Source organism: Myodes glareolus, chromosome 4, assembly GCF_982192425.1.
Source record: "Myodes glareolus chromosome 4, mMyoGla1.1, whole genome shotgun sequence".
NCBI lineage: Eukaryota > Metazoa > Chordata > Mammalia > Rodentia > Cricetidae > Myodes > Myodes glareolus.
Genome location: NC_142029.1, coordinates 74433320 through 74450584, shown reverse-complemented (window position 1 = coordinate 74450584; position 17265 = coordinate 74433320). Strand labels below are relative to the sequence as shown.

General features: G+C 48.7%; 1 protein-coding gene across 1 annotated transcript in view; it reads right to left on the bottom strand.

Annotated features, from left to right (window-relative positions):
* Positions 1 to 17265, bottom strand: part of Dscaml1 (DS cell adhesion molecule like 1) — a 331942-nt gene that overhangs the window by 36862 nt on the left and 277815 nt on the right. The window contains exons 12-16 of the mRNA XM_048417297.3: positions 12672 to 12871; positions 12169 to 12265; positions 11929 to 12057; positions 4300 to 4467; positions 3229 to 3299 (exon numbers count right to left, since the gene is read on the bottom strand). Of these exons, the coding sequence (XP_048273254.3) occupies positions 3229 to 3299; positions 4300 to 4467; positions 11929 to 12057; positions 12169 to 12265; positions 12672 to 12871 (665 nt within the window). The remainder of the gene's footprint in view (positions 1 to 3228; positions 3300 to 4299; positions 4468 to 11928; positions 12058 to 12168; positions 12266 to 12671; positions 12872 to 17265) is intronic.

Genomic DNA, 17265 nt, shown 5'->3' with positions numbered 1-17265 from the left:
GAATTGCATTTTAAGCTCACTGTTAACTCAATAAAATTAAGTTTTTAATTTAATGTAATTGTTTTGAACTCACTAAATAGGTATGTGCGCGTGTGTAATTGACTTGACGTTTTGCTATTGCCTGAATCATCTTCTCACTGCACTTGGGCAGTTCTGCAGAAGTAGCCTGCAAGTGGGTAAATCTCTGCAGCTGGGGCTTGTGCACGCTCTCACACACACTTAGATACTGCCGGAGGCACACACTCATCTTCAAGAGCACAGTTCACTCATTGGTCACTACATACATTCTGCTACAGCATGGACACACAGTCACATCATCGAAAAATGCCACACTGCTTTGCACATCCAGGACCATGTATGCTGCCATGGTCTACCCCAGTACACAACACCTAGCGCTGTCTGCATCGTGTTACACACATGTACACTTGACCCAGGGCTGTCTTCGGCCAGTTATACATTCTGTACATGTAGCCCAGGGCTGTCTATACTACAATAGACACCTATGCACATGACCTAGGGCCATCTATGACATGATACATGCTTGTGCACAAGGCCACAGCCACATATATTGGCAGAAGCCCTGGGCAAACACTCAGGTACCCTGATGTACATGTATATTTCAAAAATTTATACGAATTTTGGCATACCTTCCCTCCTCTCTCTGTCACTCACTTTTTTCTCTTTCCCTCTCTCTTTCTCTTTCATTCCATATCTCCCTCCCTCCCAAACACACACATTCAGGGTTTAAATCAATCTTAACAATATTTCTCTGAAGCATTAAGGAATCAATAGGGCTGATTGCAAATTTATATCCTAAAGCAGGGGTGATCCATCCCACGGAGAGTCTTAAAGTGGACTGACTTATCTTTCAAGCGAATCTTTATTTTTCATTAATCTGTTCTCAGCGTTTAAAAAAAAAATCCCCACGAGAAGTCAGTCCCTAAATTTATTGACTTGCTGGCTCATTCTGAAGTTCTAACTTTCTAATCAATTTTATTTTTCATTATGAGACTTTGGAGAAATAAATTTGATTCTAAATTTTTATCGACCTTTGGGTCAGAGCTTTGTAGCAAACACCTGGGTGTTTTACATGGTTCTCAGTCTCCACCTCTGGGCTCCCTCTGTGTAGTCCCAAGACATGAGTTCAGAACTAAGAAGCTGACAAGATGAGGTGGAACTGGGCTTTACCTTCAGCTTCTGGAGAAAAATCCTGAGCCCAGATCTGAATCTAGAGGACTTTTTCTAGGGGGCATGTCTGCGAGGGAATTCTAAGATCAGGTTGATAGAGATGCGAAGACTTAGCCTAAATGTGAGCGGTCCCATTCATGGATGTGGGGAGACACATGAAGATGCAGACAGTGAGCTGAGGACCAGCCTTCCCCACTGTGTTTGCTGACCGTCGATGTGACCTTCTGTGACTTCCCCCATGATGGACTGAACCCTCACGTTCTGAGTCCAAACCAACTCCTCCATCCTTAGTTGCCGATGTCAGATATTTTACCACAACAAGAAAAGCAGCTGATACAAGGCACCAGATAGGACATCTTCTGCCATTTCTCTGGGGAGGGAAGAGTTTCGGCTGCTGCTGCTGCTGTGTGAGTGTGTGCACACATGTGTGGCCACGGCCATTGTAGGGAAAATGTCTAGGCCTTTCTCACATTCTTCTGTGTTCAAGTCGACCCTCTTGAAGAGCCCAGATAGGGGACTAATATCACTTGGGTTTTCTGTTTAGGAGTTAGAGTGGGAACAGAGCATTAGGAAACTGATTCCCAATGAAGATGAAGCCACTCCAAGGTCCACTGTCAAGACTAGAATGTACCTAGAAGACCAAGGCCAGGTCCAAAGAAGATCTTTGTCCACTAACTGTTCAGTATACTACAGTGGAGAGATGGGTCTGGGAGTCCCATCTGTGTGCCTTGGTCTCTGTCTTACACCTGAGCAACTATAGGCAAATCACCTCAAATCTCGACATCCTTGGTTTCCTCAGCTGGATGTTGATGAAGATACCATTCAGGGTACTTTCTATTTTTTTTGGTCTTTTTTATCATTTTATATTACCATTCATAGGGAGAGGATTAGATAAGTTTGGTAGGAGCAAGCGCTGGGGGCTGGATGCTGCAGAGTTGCAAGAAGGCCTGGAGTCACTGGGTCATCTGCTCATGTGGAGGGACAGAGAACAAGGCCAGAGCTCCTGAGAAGTACCCCGACTCTTGGTTCTGATCATCTCTTGGCTCATCAGTGGAGTATCCTCTAAGCGATCCTTAAGAGGCAGCTTCCTTCGCTGCCCGAGTTCTCAGCCCTGTAGCACTGGCTGAAGTGCACACTGGTCACTGGTCTTTTCCCTCTGAAGCTTCCCTAGGCCTAGAAGGCCAGCTAATGGTTTTCGGTGTTTCTGAAATGAGCCTGGGATGGAGAGATGGCTCCATGTGTAAAGACACTTGCTGCTGAGCTAGATGGTCTGAGCTGTACCCCAAGGACCCTGTGGCAGAAGAGAACAGACTCCTGCTCTCTGCACATGTGTTGGTTGACACCTGAGTGTGCGTGCATTTGTGTGCAGGAGCACACACACACGCACAGATACATAAACACACATGCAGACACATGCACAGATACATAAACACAATGCAGACACACATAGATACATAAACACACATGCAGACACACACAGAGATACATAAACACACATGCACATACACACAGAGACACACAGAGACACACATACATGCATACACACACATACACACACAGATACATAAGCACACAGACACAGAGACACACACACAGACACACACATAGATATATAAACACACACACAGACACACACACACATAGATACATAAACACAGAGACACACAGACACACATACACACACAGACACACACACAGGCACACAGACACACAGACACACAGACACACACACACACACACACACACACACACATCTCTGATTTTACCCTGATGCTTTCGAAGGAGAACTTTGCACAAAGTCAAACCCACTTCCTACTCTTTTATACCACATTGGATTTAAGGATGGACTGGTAAGTGGGCAGAACCACACTGGCACTGTCAAGTTCTTCATCTCATCCCTTGCCAGAGGGCCAGGGTGAAAGGGAGCAAATCTTCAAATACCACTGGATCCAGTGAGAAAATAAGCATGGGTATTATGTGAAGAGAGACTCAGGAGCCTGCTGGATAGAGGAGGGGCAGGCAAGATGGCATCTCGCTTACCTTCCAGGTCACTTGGATGCTCTGTGAAGTCACTGGTTGCAAGGTGACATCCATAGGGGGACCATCAGGAGCTGGGTACACAGAAGAAGCAACACTGAGTCACAGCTGGTAGAGGAAACAATCCTGTGTCCTCATGTCAGCCTGGGGGACTGCTGAGGAGGGAGAAGTAGCTGATCTTCAGAGTAGGACAAGGCAGTTATCCCTTTATGATCATTTGTAACATTGCACACATATGTCTTCAGCATGTTCTTGCATCGTTTTGTTTCACAATAACACATGTAAGAAAATACATCAATAGAAATCATATTTAAACTTTTATTAAAAATCTTGGGATAGGCCAGGTGGTGGTGGCACACATTTTTAATCCCAACACTGCGGAGGCAGAGATGTGAGGATCTCTGTGAGGTTGAGGCCAGCCTGGTCTACAAGAGCTAGTTTCAGAATAACCAGGTACATAGAGAAACCCTATATCAAAAAACCCAACCAAACCAAAAACCAAACCAAAACAAAATCCAGGGCTAGGTGGATAGCCCAGTCAGGGGTTTGAATTGCAACTCTGATGACCGAGTTCCATCCCCAGAACCCACGCAAGAAACTCTAAGTGTAGCCAACCTGGAGGACTTCTGAGTATACACTTGTGACCTCCATTACTAGGCAGGCAGATGCTGGTGGATCCCTGGGGTTTGCTGGCCAGCCAGTTTAGTCAGCTTGGCAGATTTCAGGACTGTCCTCTGACCCTTACATACACCCACGTGCAAGGACATGTGCACCTTCCCCCACCTTCCCACACTGTGATAAAGATCACTGGCCCAGGGAACCCAGACTTCATGCTTTCTTTCCCGCACAGACTGGAGCCCTGGGAAACAGGGCAGGACCACGGACAGCTCCCGAAAGCCAAGCGGCAAACACAAACGACTATAAAACAAAACAACCCTGCCTTCTTGGAAAAACTCTGACCTCTTATGACGCATAAGATGTAGTTCTGTGAATAAACAGTTTTGGTGAAGGCCCTTAATGTCCATGAGTTCAAGACCATGGGCAGTGGGAGCAGAGGACAGGATAGGTACGCACCAGCCTCTTCCGTGCTGATGGTAAGCTCCTTGCTCGGCTCGCTGCGGCCAATCTTGTTGAAGGAGTACATGCGGATGCTGTACACAGATGCTGGGTGTAAGTCCACGATGTTGGCCTGGTTAATGGTTGGGGAAATGTTGCGTGTGGACTGTTTAAAATCCCAGGAATCTGGAAAAGAGACAACCATTTTGAAGCACATCCTTGCATATTACGAGACCTGTCCCTAACCTAGTCATAAGTATCAACCTATCCCAGTTCCAGCTTGGATGCCAGAGGGGTCCAGTTCACAGTGACAGCAGACAGCCTTAATAACTTCACAGGGATTCTAGAGGGTCCATTTGAAAGGGCTCCAGCTTGGGAGAAGCCAGACTTCTTTGTCTTCACAATGTGTGAGCTAAACTACAGACAGGGTCAAACAGGACATGTTCTATTGTCCCCTGAAGTCATTACTTGTTTGCTATCCCTGGGGTCTGATGGACAGTGTCTTTCTTATGGCACCTATTGCAACAACCATGACCTACCTATGGTAACTGTGAGATACCTCATTTACCCTGTATCCCTGTGGGGACGGGGAAGCAAGGACTCTTCCCCTCCCTCCTGCTCTCTGCTTCTATATCTCCCTACCTTGTGCATCTGTGCGATGACCTGAGAGTTCTGTGTGAGGTTGTGGGGTGGGGAGGGGGGCAAGACCAAGTGTGAGAGTGCGTAGCTCAACCCCACCCTCTTTCCTGTACCAGCAACAGAAAAAGGTGTCGGAGTCTTCAGAATGAGGGACCAGCAAAAGGATTAACATGTTCACAATTCAATTCATCCAAGGAGACTGGCAGTCCGTTCCAGGGCTAATGTTTAGCAAAATTGTAGAACATGGAAAATGCCAGATAAATGCAACTCAGGGATCCTGTGCCTGCAGACATTATGCATCTCTAGAGGAGCTTAGCCGTTCATCCGTGCTTGTCGAGTCCCTACTAGGGGACTCTAGAGAAGACGGAGAGGGGCTGCAGCTAGAGTGGTGGCTGAACCAGTACCTTCTCAACCCAGTGGGCTTGACCAGGTGCCCCCTTAACACTTCTGGGAAAAAAAAGGGTAAAGACCAAGGAAGCAAGCTCATAGTAGGGCTTTAAAGGGCTCCCAGGCATGCACAGATACCCCTGCTCACTCTAATCGTCTGTGCTTAGAGATACACTGCGGCGAAGCCACATCTCTAAGGTTTGGCTCCAAAGGCAGGAGAGGACGCTACAATTGTAGGCAGATTTTAAGATGCTATTTTTTTATGCATGTGTGTTTGTGTGCCTGTGTGCACCCACATGAGTTTGCATGCGTATGGAGGCCAGAGGACAGTCTCAGTGTTCCTCAATCACTTTCCACCACAGTTTTTTGGAGACATGGGTTCTCACTAAACCTAGAACTTTCTATTAGGTTAGACTGGCTGGCTCACAAGCCCCAGAGATCCTCCTGGGTTTTTGTTGTTCTTGCCTCCCTCAATGATGGGTTGCAAGTGCATGCCACTGTGCTTGATATTTGTACGTGGTGTCTGAGGATTGAACTCAGGCCCTCATGTTTGCAAGGCAAGCATGCTACTGAGTGAGCCCTTAAGAAGATACTTGAAGCTTTTATTACATTTAATAAATAAAGAAAAAGGTGAAATGTTTGTGCATATGGAAGTCAGAGGACAACTTGCATGAGGCAGTTTTCTCCACTATGTGGGTTCTAGGGATCAAAAGACCACCAGGCTTGTAGTTAGTGCCTTTACTCACTGAACCAGCTTGCCAACCTCAAATGCATACATACTGACATACATATGTACATATATACACATGCACATATATATACACACATACACAATAAGGCATACATATATACACATGCACATATATATATACACACACAATAAGACATACATATATACACATGCACATATATATACACACACACAATAAGACATACATATATACACATACATACATAGTCTGAATACATCCTAACTCTATCCTTTCAATTCTGGTTAAATGAGATCTTGATGCCTTTAAAACACAGCCCTCAACTGCACAGGCTTAGCATCTGTGAAGGGCATCGGCCCAACTCCCATCTGTAGTTTTGCATTTAATTCATCAGTTGCTGGAGCCAAACCAACAACATGGCAGGCTGTGGATGCTCAGAAACACATTATTTTCTGCTTGTCTTTAAAAACACCCCAGCCACCCAGAGAGTCACTCTGTAGCTGACAGGTGAAGCCAGAATTGCAAATAGCAGCCTGTACCTGCCGCAGACACCTCTTTGATTTGGGATGGAACAGACTGGCCATGCGGAAGCAGGTGCTCATGGCTCTGCATGTGGGGCCCTGGGAGCAAGTGCCAGCTCACAAATCACATCGGGCTTGCCTGTGTTTATGGGAGCGGGGGGATGATCAGAAGTCAGAGCATTCATTTCTGATGAGTGCAGGCAGAGGGAAGAGCCGTGTGGGATGTGTCTGAAAACAGGGTCCACAAAGCGGCCCTGACATCGACCAGGCACCTGTGTGGTGCCAGATACAGCGGCGGATGGCTTAAACGCACATTCCTGACTCCGTGCACCTTCCTCTGTCGGGGCTGTATCTCCAGCATCACCAAGTCCCATCACCCACTTGGCCTGTTGCTTGTCAGTCTACCCTCTGTCCCTTTGTTTCTAAAATACTCTGCCCCTGGTTGTCTAAGAAAGCTCTTGAATTCTGCTTCTCTCTTGGGCCTGTTTTGGTGTCTTTCTGCAACTGCCGCCTCCTTCCTACCACCCCTGAATACTTTCTTCCGGGCTCCATCCATGCTCCTCTCGCACCATCTCCTCTCACACCCGGGCTTCCCAAAGGCCATTCCGGACTTTCCCCTCTGTCTCCTTTGCTATCAAGTCCGATAGCTTTTATGCCCCATGTAGCTCTTGATTATATACGGGCTCTCTCCCCCATATCTCTAACCCAGGTCGTACTATTGCCATCTCTTCTTCGTCTCTCCTAGTCCTTTCTCCAGCCAGCGGTGAGTTTCTTGCCCCCTTTGACCTGTTCTGGACCCCACAGCTGTCATTCATTCTGCAAGTACGGCCGAGCCTCTCTCAAGGGCATTCTCTGTACTCTGGCATTGAGTCTGTTCCTTCTAAAATGTAAATCTGACCCTGCCACCTCCTCTCATGAAACTCTTCAGTCCCTTTCCCTTGCTACTGGGTGAAGAAGAAGTTCACATTAGGACCAAGGCCCCATAATCCTAGCCCATGTCCATCGCTCCCCAGACTCATATAGAGCCCTCATCACAGCCATGCCACAGCATCTCACTTTTGGGGCTCACTGTCCTAGGGGCGTTGCTCAAACAGGTACCCTCTCTCTGAAAACAGAAGTGATGTCTAAAGCTTTGGTTCTCACCCCCACTTTGCAAGTATTGAATTCTCAAAACCCACTGCTGGCTTTTAGATCAGAGTCACCTTTTTGGACTTTTACTTTGGATTTAGAGTACCTCTGTATTTTGTCTCTCCCTCCCCTGCCTTCCTCAGCTGTCAATCACAGGATGGCAAGGGAGGGGCTGTCCCAGACAGCAGTTCCTTTCCTTCTCTTGTCAGCTGTTTGCAGGTAGATTTGACCTTGTGTTCTCACATCGATTTTGATGCTGGTTTAAAACACCTCTCTCCTAATGCAGCCGAATCAGGCCTGGAGGGCTCTCCCGAATACCCAGGCTTGATCTTGGCCACCCCCCGATGCTAAACAGTTGAACATGGGGGCCTATTTTCTTCTGTTCCCTCCTCTGCTCTCTGGGAACATTGCACTGGATTTGGTGAATATTGTCTCTTTTAATATTCCCTTTCATATGTGCCTGCCTTGCTCAGATTAACATATTTCATTAAGGGCTCTCTCTTCCTTTCTTCATCAAAGGGTTTATGATGCAAAATATTCTTCTTAAAGCTAAGGAAGTGGCTGGGGAGATGGCTGTACCTTCTGCTCTGAAGGCTGTTTGCTAAAAGGAGCCTGGGCTTTGGCCGTTTTAGGAGTCACTTCACTGCAGAAGACTTGGGGAGGAAGGAAGAAAGCCTCAAGGGGAACACAAATCTAGTCTGTGTGTCTGATTCCTCTCTTGCATCACAGTTCTGAAGCCCACCCCCTGCATGATACTCCCCAGTGACACGGACACCCCCTGGGTCCCAGCAGCAGCTGGCAGTGTCTCAGTACCAGCCGCACCCCAGTTCCCACAGTGCGACACATTAAACCATGTTGATTTCCACCATGGGGCCAGGACAGCCCCCAAAGCTGGCCGGCCCACCAGGCAGTCTTGTGGGCTTTGAAGGCTGTCCTCAGAGAAGCCCCGCCCTGCTCTGAGCTTGGTGAACAGAGGCAAATGTGGCATCTGCATCTTTCAGGGTGTGCGGTGCCATCTGATAGATTTGTGTGGACGGCGCTATTTATCATTCAGCGTTCATGTATTATTACTCTGCTGCCTGGGGCCGGGAAAAGACAGCGTGAACATGATGGCTTAGAAAGGGCAGGCTTGGTAATTTCCCTTGGAAAATTAGCATGATGAGCAACGTGGCAGCAAACCTGGCCAAGGTGCAGGGCACTGTGAGCAGATGGTCGAGACCCAGCTTGGGTGTGGTCTGGGGCAGGAGGCAGGAGGGAGGGAATGGAAACAAGGCTTTTCTATGTATGTCACCACGCTCCCTTTATCCTCACATCTTCGCTGAGAATGAAGGATTCCTGTCTCTACTTTGCAAAGGGATACCCAAGGGTTAGAGCTCATGAGCTTGCCTAGCATCCAAGAGACCCTGGGTTGTTCAGTCCCCAACACATAAAACAAAACAAAACAAAAGCAAGAAATCTGTCTGCTGTGTGTGGTGGTGCCCACTCATAACCTTAACATTTGGGAGGCCAAGGCAGGAGGATAACAAGTTTGAGGCTAGCCTGAGTTGTACAGAGAGTTCCGGGTCAACCCAACTTCAAGGAAAGAGTTTGTCTCAAATATCACCCTACCTTTTAAGAAAAATGAAGGGAGATGCTCAAAGCTGCTCAAAAATACTTGCTAAATGCCATACAACTCTGCTATTTGGTCACTCCAAGTCTGCAGATTTAGGAATGATTGTCATCTTCCCATTCCACAGCTGCAAAGAGGTGAGATTAAACACAACACAACACACACACATATACACACACACACGTACATGCTCACGCTCATGCACACATGCACATATGCACACAAATGCACATATAAACATGCCCACTTCCTTCTTCCTTTGAGTCATCCTTCTGTTCCCTTGGATACAATTCTCCATTCTTATGCAATACAGTTAACAGTGAATTGCATTTGATTGGATAATGATTCTGGAAGTGTGTGTGTGTGTGTGTGTGTGTGTGTGTGTGTGTGTGTGTATGTACGTGCATGCAGTTTGTGTTCCCACTTCAAGGGCAACATTCTGCTTCCTAATTCATTCTCCTTTTCTACTCCATGACTTTTGCATGATTCTGGGAGCAGAGGAAAAATTGGCACTTGGTCCATGTGACTGACTGACAGACATACATATTTTAGCCTGCAAGTCCCATAGGACTCTAAACCTCCACATAAGGTGTTTGAGCTATAGGGGGAGGGGAGCTTACATTTGTCAAGGGCTCTCTCTAGCCTTATGCCAGCTGCTTCTAGAATTCTCCACAATCTTCCCCCATTAACATTCTTTATTCTGCACCCACTTTAGAGGCAGGGAAGCTGTGCCTTGCTCACACCCTTTGTCTGTCTCAACGACAAGCTGAAGTTCTCATGGACCTATTGCTCTCAAATGCCAGGATGTGCCAGATGGGGGGCCTCTATCCCAGGTCTCTGGATTTCTAAGTGTGCAAAGCCCTGTGGGAAGGGTCCTGTGAAGCTCAGCTCCAGATTTCCATCTCCATCCAATCTACACCTGATGGTTCTCCTGTCCTGGTCTGAGCTATGCAGCTCCCCACCCTGGAAGAGAGACAGATAGGATGGGGTAGGGAGGGAGATGCGGACATGTTTTAAGAACAACGTTTCCTTGGCTGCCTCTCTTCTGTTTCTTCTCTCAGATAGGTGACACAGGAGAGGGGAGGCAAGACCTCCCAGGCACCCATTACCCACCCCAGATGTGAGCCCAGTTGGGGGATAGAGTGGACATCACTGTGTGAGATGACATCACTGTGTGCTTCCGGGGGGCTTGGGCTCAGCTTCAGGCGAGGCCTAGATGTGAGGCGGACATACTCAGACTCCTTGCCCCTCTGTCTCTTTGCTGTCATCACCTGCAGAGCGGCAAGTACCTCTTTGTTCTGGTACTGGATGCCAGGTTTTAGCCGGCATCCATCCCTGGGGTGGGGAGGCTGTGCTGGGAGCTCAGACACAGCGGTTCTATGCAGCGGAAGCTGAGCTTGAAGACTGTCCTCCCTTCCTTGCTCCAATGCACACCTACAGTCACAGTGCAGTGCCCACAATTGGGGTCTGTGAGGCCTGGGCTGTGCCTTGCCTGGCTCTGCCCTCCTCTCTTCTCTGCAGGTCGTGTGTTCTGTCTTAGTCCCCTTCACCTAGCTTAGTGAGTCATCCACAAGGGACCAGGTGGGGGCCTTTTTTGATAACTCTTGACCGAGCTGCAGCCCCTCCTTTGCATTCAGTGTGGTCTCTGGGTGTCTATCTGCAGCTAGACTGGACGTTTTCAAGGGTAGGACTCCTTTGGGTAGCAGCTTGTGTCAGAGATGAGGTGACACACCTTGGGTAGGCAGCAACTCCAGCGCACATCAGAGATGCACACTCCAGTGTCTGCCTTCAGCCCCTTTGTCACCACAGGCCTGTGACAGGTGTTGCAAGGAATTTGGGGGAGAGGACTGACCAATCAGGAGGCAAGGCTAGTCAGCCAAGTTCAGGTATTGTGCCACATGGGGCAGGAAGGATCTAGGTGGTACAATCTGAGAGCTAAGCTAGGATTCAGTAGGTGAGCTGGGATTGGCAGGAGAAGGTCAGAAGAGGGAAGAGAAGGCCTGAGGTCCCCAGACTATTCCTACCTTTTATTTTTAGTGATATAGAGAAACCAGTATAGGTCCTTGGTACCAGATTCTGAAGGCACAAAAAGGGCCAGAGAAGTCTGGTTTTCTTCTCACTCCTGCCCTGGAGCCGTAAGTTTATCCTCTTGCTCCCTCTGCTTCCTCCTCCCCTGCACCATTCCCACTGCTTGGGGTCCATCGTGGGCTTTGCACCTCCTGGGTACCTGGTGTTGACTCTGCCCCACAGTGTCTCACAGTGATGTGGCGGTAGCACAGAGTCTGTGGGCTGCAGAGGAGGGATCTGGGAGCAGTGACTCAGTGACCTAATCTCACTGAACTCCAAACCAAGACCATCCAGGTGACACTGCAGAGCCATGCCACCCCCACAGAGGCAGCCCACAGTCCCGCACTCAGCACCTGTAAATCAGACCTACATTGGAGAACCTTGGCCCAACAGGATGTCTCAGTCTGTTCCCTAGCTTCTTAGGCTAGCCACTCTCCCCTCCTTTGGAAGCCACAGATTTCTGTACATTGTAGAGTGCCAATGAGTCTGCCTTAGGTTGCTGCTGCCCCATCAGAGAGGCACAGACAGGTTGTGTACCACAAGGGGTCACAGTAGGCAAACACTCACCGTCTGTCCTAGCACCTACCTGATTTATTCTTGTATTCAATATCGAAGCCAGTGATGATGCTGTTTCCATCAAATCTCTGAGTCCAGCGCAGGTTCATGCTCCGGGCTTTCACCTCTCGGATCTCCAGCTCTGGGGGGTCAGGGGGTTCTGGGCCATGATGAAAGAGGAGGAAAAGTGAGATAGTAGCAGGCAGCTTAGCTGTGGGCCTCTGGGTCCTAGGGCAGGTGGAAGGGCAGCCAGGCAGGTAGGAGAATGTACCTTGCACAGTGAGCTGGATCAAGCCCCGGTCCTCCCCATATGAGTTGATAGCATGGCAGCTGAAGAACACGGAGTCCCCACGGTCGGCTGGCTTGAGCTGAGACAGGATGAAAATGTTCAGAGGGGGACAATCTAGGGGGTGGCTGGGAGGGAGGTTCAGAGGGCCTCTATCAAGGGTTTAACTTCCCAGAAGGTTTGAGATGAGCATATAGAGGAACTCAGGCAAGGAGGAAGGGTTGTGAAAGAGGCTTGGTAGGGGTGTCCCCAAGGAAAAGAGAGGAGGCTCAGGGAGCCCAGGCAAGAAAGAGGGGTTGAGAAGCCCACATGACGATGGCTGTGGTGGTCAGAAAGGAGACAGGCTGAGGTTCTGAAGTAGAAATTCCTGGGTGGAGAGGAGCAACGTGTGGGAATGGTAGGTACTTTGTGAGGTACAGGGTAGGGCTCTCAGTCACCCCGTTTACCTAATGTAATGGGGTCCCCTGGTCTCGGGACTGAGGACCCACCTTAAGCGTGGAAACCACTTCATCACCATTGTCCTTGGTGGCAATGGCATACCGCATGACTCGATCTGGGTCGATGACAGTGTCCCCCTTCTCCCAGCGGATGATGATGGGCCGCTCGCCCCGCGCAGTGCAGTTCAGCTCCTTGGCGTGACCCTTGATGGCGATGGTGGTGTTGGGGTGGGAAGTGATCATGGCTGGGACTGGGAAAGAGGAGGCAAGGGGCTGTGAATACCCCAAGACCAGCCTTGGGGAGGTGCCTGCGTGACAGAAGCCCTGGTCTCCGCTCTGTTTCAAACCCAAATGCCCCAGCACCATCCACAAATCCTGCCCTGGATGTCCCACCCGCTAGGCTCCGCTCTTCACTGCCCAATTTCAGAGGGTCTCCTCCTAAGGAAGGGCACCCTGCTGCCACGCCTGGCACTTTCCTCCTTCTCTTACACTTCCAGGACCCTTCCTAGAAGCACCAACTTTTCATATGCACAGCATAGCTACAAAAAAAAAACCCAGTTATACTGAAATACAGTTATGCAAATATTAAAAACACTAACAAGCAAACTTTGGATATTGTTTATCACACATCAATATGTTTTGCGCTTATTCTTTATGAGATAAGATCTGGCAGCAGGCCTTATAATTACTGTCTTATATTACCATGCTTTTGTAGCAGTGATGAGCACTAATGCTATTTTGAGAGATCTACAATAAATATGACATGACATGAAAATATCTGTGTATTTCTATGGGTGACAGTCACACACACCGTTACTGCTGCGGTTTGTGGCTTCTGTTCACAGGAAATGACTAAATCTCAGTTAGAGACTAACATAAAAAAATGTGATTTCTCCACATTCAAATCTATTGCCCCGTTGAATCAGCTCTGTAGATGTCGGGGGTCTCACTGGCCCTCAGGTCCAGGATCATACTCTAAGGCCAGGGTCTCTGCTTGTTAGAGTGGCTGAGGTGTGTTTAGCTTGTTCCACAGGAGGTCTGGATAGGGACATTATGGAAGACCTTCCAGCAATGCTATTAGGGCTTACCAGATCCTGCCCCATCTGCTGACCATATGGTTTTACCAAGGCATAACCAAGTTCCTCAATGGTCCTCAGGAGGTTCCCTCCACTTGCCTGGCAAGGAACCTTACCAATACCAGGGCCTCCTCAGGACTTGTGTGTCTTGACCAGAAATAGGGAGGGGAGTTAGCATAATCTCTCTGAAGTCTCAGCTCGTGCCCTCTGTGAAACTCAAACCAACATGTGCTGGGCTCTCAGACCACTGCAAGGCGCTGTGCCAGGCCTTGGGTATACATGCTGCAATACATCCAGTTCTGACCTAGATGGAGGGACTGGGAAGACAGATGTATTTGTGGGCGACAGGAACACAGGAGACATCTGAGGAGTGTTCTAGGGATGTATAGGAGGGCGTGACACACTTGCCACAAACGTTCACTAAAACTTAGCATGTGGAGTCTGCTCACACTGAGTTCTGCTGATCAGAGAGAAGCTCGCCTTTGACTGCCATTGGCTTGTCATGCAATGTTGCATAAAGAGACCCTGGTTTCTCTTGTTTCAGAACTTGGTCCACTAGCACAAAGTCTGTTCTTTCCAGTGGCTCCTCTTAGTCCCCTGCTCCCTCCAGTGTCCTCCTGGATTGCTGTCCATTTCTTGTTTGCATGCATGAGTATTTGTGTGTGTGCGTACACGTGCGTGTGTGTGTGTGTGTGCATGCATGTTTGAGAGTATGTGTGTGAGTGTATGTGAGTACGTGTGTGTGTGGGTATGAGTATATGTATGTGAGTGTGTGTGCATTTATGAGAGCATGGGTGTGAGTGTATGTGAGTACGTGTGTGTGTGGGTATGAGTATATGTATGTGAGTGTGTGTGCATTTATGAGAGCATGGGTGTGAGTGTATGTGAGTACGTGTGTGTGTGGGTATGAGTATATGTATGTGAGTGTGTGTGCATTTATGAGAGCATGGGTGTGAGTGTATGTGAGTACGTGTGTGTGTGGGTATGAGTATATGTATGTGAGTGTGTGTGCATGCATGAGAGTATGTGTGTGAGTGTATGTGAGTATGTGTGTGTGGGCATGAGTGTATGTATGTGAGTGTGTATGCATGCATGAGAGTATATGTGTGAGTGTATGTGAGTACGTGTGCGTGTGCTCACGTGCACGCATGCGTGCCCATGCAGAGGCCAGAGATTGATGTCAGGTGTTGAACTTGGAGCTCATTGATTGGGCCAGCCAGTCCAGCCAGCTAATCCTAGGGACCCTCCTGCCTCCAATGACAGGCATACCACCATGCTCAGTTTTTTAAATGGGTTCTGGGGAATCAAACTCAGGTCCTCTTGCTTGTGCAGCAAGTACTTTACCAACAGAGTTATCTCTCCAGCCGTGGCTTTCCTTCCAGTTTTAATGACTAGCCCAGACACTGATCATTTCAACAAACTCTCCAGACTCATCTGACTTTTATGACCAAAGGAGCCTTTGGAGAAGGGAAGGATGGGCCTGGAGGGATGCAGCCTCAGATACCTAGGGTGAAGGGACGATCTGAACAGATGCAGGAAGGAGGAGGGCAGCATCTGCTCCCTCAGGCTCCCCGAGGTCACACCGCACAGCCAGCTATTTTCACTCGGGCCTCCATGTGCAGGATCTGAGGTGGGGTGGGGGTGGGGCAGCCCTAGCCCCAGGCCCCCTGTACCAATGTCTCAGCACATTCCCTAGTCCCGACTCATCAAATAATGAAGCAGATAAACTTTATAATGCACGACATTACACCAGAATATACAATAAAATGCGAAAGACAAATAACGAGGTGTAAGTTATAATGAAGAAAAAGCCCGCAGTCAGAGACATCCAAGTATGAATTATTGACTAAGGTTTTACACTCTCAAGGATGTGCGCAGGAATATTTTTCCATCAAAGATTTGCATAATTCACTCGTATAAACCTGGGTGGAATATAGAGTGAGATTTTACATCGACAAGTCGAGCCTTGCACTGCAGATGCCTCCAAGTTTTACAGGAGGGTGGGAATGCTGGGGTGGGGGAGACCCAGCTGCTTCTGCAATACCCGCAGGGAATGAGCAAGGCCTGAATCTGAGCCACCGGGTGGGCCTAGGGCCTGAGGTAGTTGGGAAAGAGGCGATCCTGTGTGTGTGTGTGTGTGTGTGTGTGTGTGTGTGTGTGTGTGTGTACAAAAAGGAGGATGAGGGTAGCGTCAGGCTTAGCGCAGGTCAAAGTCTGGGAAGGCAATAGGGAGGAAGAGTCTTTGGGAAAGTCCCCCAACTCTGAGCCACACCGAGAAGCTTGCTTATCTACTCCCTGCCTTCCACACAGGCCTGCAGTACCCTGTGTAAAGTCACTGTCTATCCAGATGCAGCTTCGTGCTAGGACCTGCACCTTGCCAAGTGGAGCATAGATCTGGCAGATTCCACCCACCCTATAGTTGGCACACCTCTGAGCAGCGTACAACCTGTACACCCACTCCAGGGCACTTGGCTTTCCAATCAGGGGTACCCAGAGTCAGACAAGTGGGTAGCCAGAGGCAGCGGGGTCCCCAGAGATCTTTGGCTTCTCAGTTCCGCATAGCAACAATATCAGGGCTGGTTCCCTATATTCTCGTTGGCTAGATGTGTTTATAGTAACAAGTGCCAGGCAAGACACCCCAAGGTTCTCCTTATTGATAGCCCAGGGAAGCCACTGAAGGCAAGGAGGAGGAGAGCTTGAAGGCTTGGGGGCCAGGTGGCCTAGGCTCTAGTCTTGTCATTATGGGCTTCTTAGGCCTTCAACACATTTAAGTTAACTTCTCTGTGTCCCATAGAATGGCAGTGGGGACACAATGAGTGTACATGCACTGGTACAGTACCAGTCCCACCAGGCTCCAAACACCCGCCCCCAGACACATGCTTTAAGGGAAGCATTAGCTCGACCCATGTGGACCAAATTCCTCACTTAAAACGTTTCTGGCAGACGATTTCACAGAATCAGAACGGCCAGATAAAGATCAGCTCCGCTAAGTCTGCGTCCGCCAGCCACAGGCACTGCTGAGTATCTGAAACACGGTGGGGAGAACTGAGAGGCATCACAAATGTAAAAGAGATACCAGGCTTCAGAAAAGTAAAAAGAAGAGAAATGCAAACTATCTCTCTTACATCTTTATATTGAGGCTACGTGTTGATGCGCTGCAGAGATGGAGCGAAAAGAATGGCAGGATCACAGCTCATACAAGGGGAGAAGCTAGGCTGCTAAGGGAAGCGATTTGTCCAAGACCACTCTGCTAGCGGGATTAGTGCACTTGAAAAGAGGCGGACAGCTGAGCACAGTGGGATACACCTATAATCCCAGCTGTTGGGGTGGAGATGCTGAGGCAGGAGGATTGTTTGAGACAGCTTTAGCAATACAACAAGGGCCATAAAGAAGGAGGAGGAGGTGGACAAGAAGGTGGAGGAGGAAGAGGACCTAGAGAAGGAGAGGAGAGGAGAAGAGAGGAGAGAGAGAGAGAGAGAGAGAGAGAGAGAGAGAGAGAGAGAGAATCACAATGCCAAGTTCCTCATGAAATTCTGTCTTGTTCTGAGTTCTCACTAAACAGAGAGCAT